Source organism: Carassius carassius, chromosome 11 (genome assembly GCF_963082965.1).
Source record: "Carassius carassius chromosome 11, fCarCar2.1, whole genome shotgun sequence".
NCBI classification, from domain to species: Eukaryota; Metazoa; Chordata; class Actinopteri; order Cypriniformes; family Cyprinidae; genus Carassius; species Carassius carassius.
Window position 1 is genome coordinate 8,198,409 of NC_081765.1, and position 8,292 is coordinate 8,206,700.

Here is an 8,292-nt window from a genome sequence, read left to right on the forward strand (position 1 = left end):
AACAAACAAAACAAAAAAAAATAAGGGTCGGTCCTTAAATTGACAGGGTCGGTCGTGTTACGGCATACAAGAATATTTTTTAGGATGGCATCATTGTACATGTTCAACAGAGCAAGAGCGCAGCATGGGCACATGCTCAAGGTTGCACACGAGATTTCCTACCCGGTCTGAAACCACAGCGAGAGGCAGCTTTCCAACTCTGCTGACTCACGTGCCGCCTGCTCTTAGAAAGCCAAAATAGGAAAGGACCAAACTTTCTACAGGCTGTAGCGCAGGCACGAATAACGACTTGGGCTAGGGAGCACCTTAATTTCAGAGCAGCTATCTGGATTTCTCTGTAGACATATTAATCAGGCAGCACAGGACTGACCTTGAAGTAAAAAAGCATGCTTCTTTATCATTACATGTCAGATAATAAGAACACCGGAGTTTGTTAAACAGATAAAACATCTGTGCAACATCTGTTTTTAACACTAATTCGGTCCATTTTAAAATAATTTCTCACGATAACAGAGCAAACAAACATGGTCATAATGAAACACACAAAAGGCTGAGGCTTAGTTATGCAAATATCTCATACATTAAAAAAAGATCTACTGAGGAGAAAAATAAAACAATACCCATCCCCAGTGATCTGTGAATGCAAACCTCTAATTCCTCTCACGTCACTCCTGAGCAAACATTATTAAAGCACTGGAAATAAAATTAGAGAAGCCATACACTGCAATCAATATACCCAACAGATAAAAAAGGCTTTAATTATCTGCTAAAACATGTCAATGCAACAGTCATGATGTTTTTATGCTTGGTCTCAGTCCTGCTGTTCTGAGAGCACTTAAATAATACGGTCTAAATGGGCCAGATGAAAATTCCCTCTTGGCAAATATGCTTTATAAGTAATAAAATGTGTTTCTGCATCCAGGCGCTTTGTGTAGACTAGAGGCTTCAAAATAATGAAATGTTTACATGTGTTGCATAGCAGCTGTCCAGAGGAGTCTCCGTCTGGACAAATGAAGAGAGCAGAACATGGCCAAAGAAACATTCAACACAACAGTTCCACCAGACGTGGTTTTGTAATTTCATAACTACAATGCTAACTTTAATGCGCGTTCAGAAAATTATTAGATTTATCAGAAAAAACACAATGGCAATTGGCAGATGTAGGAAGCGGAAAGGTTTTCGGAGCTCATTTGGGAAAGAATATGAAACGTCTGGGAAAGAATATGAAAGCCGGTAGATTTCAAACATGAAAAGAGAGTCGAGACCAGCGCAAACTTCTGTTGTGAATGTGTTTGAGAAACCAGTTCAGCTGAGCTCATGATGTCTCTGCCCCTATTAGCTTTCAGTCCCTGAGGCCTAAAAAAAAAATTTGTTTGGTTCCGGTTTCCGACCGACCCTGTCAATTTATGTGCGACCCAAATTTATTTTATGAGACTGGGGAAGAACGGTCTTTCACACATCGTTAATTAAATTACAGTTTCCTTTAAATGCTGTTTTACACTTAAGTAATCCGTTAAAAACCATTAAGTATTGCATCAAAACCCTTTAACTGTCAATTCCTAAAGTGAGCTATAACTTAAGGTTTGGAAATCGTAACATTAAGAGAAACACGGGGGGAGTCAACAATATATCGCGGAACAGAGAGGGCACTGACAACATGCTGACAGACAGGACATTAACATTACCAGCTTACTTTTAATATGAAACAAAGTCTCATTTGGTTATTTCACCTTTCAAATGTGGTCATTTTTTAAAGAAATGTAAACAATAAATACTGTTTTGTGGCTCTTGAATGTGTCGAACAGATCGCTGTAAGTTAGATCATCAGTTAAAACTAACTGATCGTCTCTTGCTTCTAGTTAATTTATAGCATCAAAATCAAATAAACCACATAAATGAACATAAAGAATGTTGTTTGACTACAAAAAGATGTCTGTACACTCCGTTTTTCAAGTTCAAATCCTCCATGTTAATCTACTATGAGATCGCCTGTCAAACTCCCGCGAAGGCTTTTTGTGTGTGTGTGCGTTTTGCGTGTCTATGGCAACAACAGACTTTAAACGGGAATACAGAATCACTGTCGTAAAAGTACCGGTACACACATTTAAAATCAGCGCGCGTGTGTGTGTGTGTGTGTAAAACTGCCACTGGAGAAAAAAAAAAATATTAAAAAAAAAATTAATCCCTACCGACCAATGACCTCAACTGACAACCAACCGGAACCAAACTTTTTTTTTTTTTTAGGCCTGAAGTACTTTGCTGTGCTCTCTGCTCTCAGGTTTGGAAGGACAGGTTCTAAACCAAATGACATCATCCTAAAAGAGAGACGTGAATATAAAGAGTCTAAAAAAATTAAAAAGACTTGAAAGTTCAGGATCTGGTCTTGAATTACAGATGCAGAATGACCCTTCTGATGTTTGATAATGATGTGGCTGAAAACCACAATAAAGGGAAAGCAGGTCCGAAAATGAACATCATGTCATTTACTCACCCCCTTATGTCATTCCAATCCATATTATTAAATAAATATCACTGAGGGACCAAGAGAGGAAGCACACATGCACTGCCGCTTTAAGTTCTGCCACGTTATCTGCTCTGGCCCGAGCGAAAGCATTTCCTCTCCTCACCCATTCCACAGGGTCATTAATTGGAGAGATAATCTACTTGATCTCTACACAATGAGTGATTCATTGAGACTCTCATGTGTGGTTTATATCACTGCCAAGAGCAGATTACATTGAAAAAAAGCAAATTTGAGATGATCTTTCTGTACGAGGCTGCTAGTCAACACTGTGTCCTAAAGAACAGCCAAAAAACAGATTAAAATAATTTGCGCTGACCTAATCTGCTATTGAGCAAGAGCAAACGGAATGATCTCATCCTGTACAAGTGGCCTCATGCTCGACACCACATTGCCACATGCCAAGTTAAATTTAACAGTGAATTTCATCCTGGCTCCCTGGACAATACACTTACTATTCATTCACAATGATTTTGCTGGTGATACACAAAGTGACGCTGGGAATATGATGAGTTTAGTCCACTTATTTTCGGTCATTAAGTTTCCTGAAGAGTGTTTTATTAGGCTATTTTCTGAATCCCTCCTCAACATGTAACTTGCGAGCAAGAGAGCAAATTTTAATAATATTTCTGATTTAATGTTAATAGTTTATAAACTGTTTAAAGTGTACGTTTATGGTTTAATTTCTCAAGCCACTACAAAAGAATTTCCATGTTGTGCATTTTACTTCTTGCATTAACCATTATGAATTGACCTTGGGAAAAATGGCTCTAATAGAAAAGAACCTACCACAGGAGACTATGACACAAACTTCAAAATATAAACTGAATCTTGCCAAAAGGCTGAAAAACTAAACCACTTATAGAGATATAGCTCCTAGGTATTGCAGGTATACTGAGGACTATCTAGCTGTCTATGACAGTAAGTGCTGACCAAATATTTATTAGACCATCAAGGTGTAATACAAGTGTGATATCCATCCTAATAAGGGTGTAATGATTTGGTATGACATTTTACTTTATGTCTGAAATGTACAGATCTGAACAGAACAGTCTCAGTCTGGTCTGCGATCTGACAATGTTATATAGTAAACCCAGACAAATAGGTTTCAGTAAGATTATGACTAACACCTGAAAGAAACAAGCAGGGCCAAAATGATGTGTGTGCACGGTGACAAAACTGTCTGTTTCATTAAGGAGAGTCAGATACGGAGAACTCGGTCATCCCTTAGACATCTGTTAGACAACTTTACTTATGAACAACTCATAAACACAGTACACTATAAACACGCACGCCTGGTTGTTCTGAACAGCTCAAGAAAAAAATCAAACATATGTCAAAGTATTAGCAGTATGTAAGCATTCATATTTAGGATACATGCATCGTCTTGCTGTCAGAAGACAGTTTCCAAGTCTTCTTTCCAAGTCTGTTAATCAGCTGATGTCTGCTAAAAGATTATACTGCTATATCTGCAACAAACAGAGACCACCTAAGAGTTTAAACAGGCTCACTCCATTGATATCCTTTGGGCTTAATAGATTTTCAGCTTGAAGCAAACACTTCAAAAATGATAACAGTTCAAAAAAAGTGCTCAATATAGAGTTGCAAAAAATAGCTAAATTATTGTGAACCCCTTAAATGATGACAATCCACTTTTAGCAGATAAACGCATTTAAAACAGCCAAACGTTTTCTTACTACATGGAACAAAAATATAATGTTGACTCACCCAGCACTCATTTTTTTGTCCAATCTAATGTTCTTTAGAATGACAAAGTCCCCCATTAATACAACATACTTCTCAACAGCAAGCCAAAAAAAAAAAACCTGTATCATGTTTGTGGATGTGATGCAAAGAAATGGCTGTTGGCTCCTGCCCTATCTTCCGGTTTCAAAAGGAAATGACAACAATAGAAAAACACTGCATTCTAAAATTATTTCATGGGGTCTTTAAAGGCAGGCTTCAGAGAGCAAAGCATTTACATTTCTGTCTGTAATACAACAATACCAGTCTAGCAGTCTGCAGTTTTGTGTTACAGACAGGAAACACTTCCAAGCCATGCAGTAGAAGCCTGTGGTCCTCATTCTGTAACCTCAGTGATGTGATATTTAATGCACAGCACCATTTAGGTTTATAGCAGTAAATTAAGCCATACCGCTGATCACCCAACTGCCTGCATGTGCAACTTTTAATGAAGCTATTCAAACTGTAATTACAAAAGCAAATTAATTGGAAACAGAAGCCATGCACTGTAAGAAAAAAAAAGGAAAAGATACTGAAACTTACCCATCTTCTTCTCCATCCACAGGTAAGCTCTTCAGCAGGCTGGCCGAGGCAGTTAAGGCATTGACTCCACCGCTCCCCTCAGGACCACGGGAGGTGCCGGTCTGGGAGGCAGCTTCAGCACCGCTCGTCTTGGGTTGTGTGAGCAGAGCAGAGTGCTGTAACAGGAGCTGGGCCTCCTCCTGCAGGGTGGGCATCACAGAGGACAGGGTGCTCACCGCAGGCTGCGGCCCGGGTTCCTTTGAGCCATTCTGAATCAAACTGGACTGGGGATCACTCTGAAGATTAGGAGGCATGTTTGTTGAGGTCACAAATTGGGTCCCACGGCCTTGACTGCTGAGCTGTGACTGCTGCTCCATGGAGGGTTGAGGGGCGAGCTGCTGCCCCTGGGTCTGCTGTATGAGACCGGTGGACTGCACTAGCTGCGGCACGACCTGGACCATCTGAGGGGCAGGTGTCTGTTGTGGCTGCAGGAGCCCTTGCAGAAGCGGTTGAGCAGCAGGGGGTTGCATAGTGCCCACGGGCTGCTGCGAAGCTGGAGGGATGGAGGCAGACATGTGGGGAAGTGTTTGTGTTGACCCAGGTGGCACAGTGTTCATGATCTGCTTCGAATGAGGGAAGTCATGTGGCAGGCTGCCTCCATGGCTTAAGGGGTTAATGTGTGCCGGCGTAACCTGGGCCGGTGCAGCCGGATGCTGTGCGGGCGGGTAGCCCATCTGCTGCTGGGTCACCACAGGCAGGGTTTGAGCAGGGGGGGATTGTGCTGCCTGGGCATATGTCAGTTTGGGCATATGAGGGGGCACGGCTGCAGTCGAATGTCCGACTGTGGTATGTAGTCCTCCCATAGTTGCCGGCGGCTTCTGCGGCTGTATGCTCGCCGGCATCGGAGCAACTGCACTAGTCTTAATCTGTGCATGAACATCTTGGGGTTGCATCTGACTCATAGACACATTATGGGAAGATGAGTAGTCGTGCTTCTGAGCAGCGGGCTGCTGGAACATCTGCTTCACAGCTGAGGGGCCACCCGTCTCCCCACTCCCCAGACTTTCAGTATAATGGCTAGCCGTGCTGCTGACACTCTCACGGTCTGGGCAGGACGCACTCTCAGGCACAAACTGGCGGATGCTTTCCACTGTTCGGGTGCTGGGGGCGTTTTCAGAGGTCGCCGTGCTCGGGGTCTCTTTGTCGTAATACTCGGTGCAAGTCCACCGACCCTTCTTAAAAGGCTCAGAGGTAGAGTCCAATTTGACCACTCTAAAACGTGAGCTGGTGGAGGCTGGAGTAGGCACTTGAGCCTGTTGAGGCAGAGCGTTCATCGACGGGACAGAGGGAGCAGGCATTGTGTGCTGGCCCATGACAGCTGGGCCCACCTGCCCTCCACCTGTTGAAGCAACACCACCCAAAACAGTGGTAGCAGCAGTGACGCCCATGCCAATTATTCCACTAGGAACGTGTGACAAGTTTACAGTTTGGTTACTAATACTATTCAAAGCAGGGGAGTAGTTTACATTGCTACTATTGGTACTCTTGCCACCCACAGCAGGCACACTGGCTGAATTTAACATAGAAACATTATTCGTTATAGGTTTACCAGTACTAACTGTGGCACCTGAAGTCACAGAGATCATTCCAGTTCCTGAGGCCACAGAAGCCAAAGGCTGACCGATGACAGCAGTTGAGCCAACAGAGGCGTGCTCAATCAATCCTACCACATTTGAAAGCATTTTCTGGCCTGTGCTAGCTAAAGCTCCAGAACTTGAGGTCACCGCAGATGTGACTGCGGCACCCAAAGGTATACCAATCTGGGTCCCACCAGCAAAATGGGCTTTTCCAGATGAAGCAGGATTATGGTGTTGATGGTGAACAGTCCCATTAACCATAGAGCCGTGCATGTGTGCTTGGGTGAGAACGGGAGGCTGGTTGGGCGACACGGCCCCCGGGGTCTCCGCCTCATGGAAGTTATTCAGCGTCTCCTCCGAGGAGCTCCTTTCCGGTCCCCCCGCATCGTTGGCCCGTGAAAGAGACACATCCATGATCTCAGAGGACGAAAGGTCTTCGGTGTGGGACTCGTCCAAGTCATCACAGCTCTCAGTGTCCTCTGCAATGTTGTTGTTGGTGCTGACAGATGTCTGAGCGGGAGTAACACTGGTGATCTGAAAGCCACTCTTCTTCTTCATCTGCGCCACTGTGACAGGCAGAGCTTGGGGTAACAGGGTGGCCTGCACGGGGATATTCAGGCTCTGGGGAGGGTTCTGGGACCCAAGCGAGGATGCAGCTGGCGTTTGAGACTGAATCAGCACCGGAGATGAATAATCATCCCCCAGCATCAAGTTGTTGCTATTAAGGCTGGTGCTTCCAGAAGTTGTCAATGTAGAGGATCCAACCACCGAGCTGCAGCTACTCTCCCGTTTGGGTAAAATCATGGGGTGAACCATTTTTCGGGCGCTGCCGGAGTCCCCGGATCGGTCGTGGTGATTCATTTCTAGAGGATGGTCTCCAATAAAGTTATAGACGCAGCTCAAGAGAGCAAGCTCTTTTTGAGAAGCAACTTGATGCCGCTCGAGTAATTTCCACATAAAACCAACACTTTCCGATAACAGCCAGGATGATTACATTTGAGGTGTATTTAAATGTCCACCATGAGGAGCAGGCTAATGTCAATGCTAGTTAACACTCGCTAGCGAGCTAGCTGACGCGGATTCGCTTCAGCTGTTGTTTTCAAACGTATATCCTCGCGAAACCATTCAGCACAGCATATCGGTGAAGTTTAAACGTGAAGGAATCGACACAGACAGCCGGGACGAACGATATACACACTTACAACGACAGAGTCTCTCCCCATCACAGTTCAAACTGCCAGGCGCATTTTCAATTGTTTTATATTAGTCACCAAAGCACGAAATCACTCGAAACAAAGTGTTTCAGCAGGCGTCAGATGACTGAGAGAAACCGAGCGACTCAGCGCTGTCCTGCTTTACTCCATCCCGTTCTTTCTTTTGTTTTAGTCCGGTGTAGTCTCTCTCACACTCTGCTCTTATTCACCAGCTGCCTCCTCCTTGTAATGTAGCCTGTGCTAGTGCTATCAGCCTGTGAGTCCCCGAAAAGGGGGAGGAGAGCGCGATAACATGGCGACCGCGCATGGCAGTTCACCTCCACAGCGGCCAGACATAAAGCCCAGCGAGTCTGGCGAGGATGGGCGGAGGGAGGAGGGGCTTTCCCGAAGAGTTCCGAAAACACACGAGGACAGCCGACTGTGTTGGCGAGGAATGTTTCTTATTATAGCGTTCGGTAACTGTGGCAGCAAACACTCAGAATAACATCTTTTGTCCGCTGTGGTTATTATTATTTGACATTGAAGGAGGAAGAGAAAGGAAGGGAGCGGATTTCTAGGTACCATAAAAGAGAAATGAAAAAAAAAAATGTTTGGACATGAAATTTTCTTGATGACGAATTCGAAAATAAACTGTTTAAACCTGTGAAAGATTTCA

General features: G+C 44.1%; 1 protein-coding gene across 2 annotated transcripts in view; it reads right to left on the reverse strand.

Annotated features, from left to right (window-relative positions):
• LOC132152716 (TSC22 domain family protein 1-like) overlaps positions 1-7,905 on the reverse strand; it is a 47,338-nt gene extending 39,433 nt beyond the window's left edge. Inside the window, exon 1 of one of the 2 annotated variants that reach the window (XM_059561546.1) lies at positions 4,808-7,905. In XM_059561546.1, coding sequence (XP_059417529.1) covers positions 4,808-7,380 — 2,573 coding nt within the window. In that variant the 5' untranslated portion in view covers positions 7,381-7,905. The remainder of the gene's footprint in view (positions 1-4,807) is intronic. The other variant, XM_059561550.1, reaches the window with a different exon arrangement.
• Between the last annotated feature and the right edge of the window lie 387 nt (positions 7,906-8,292).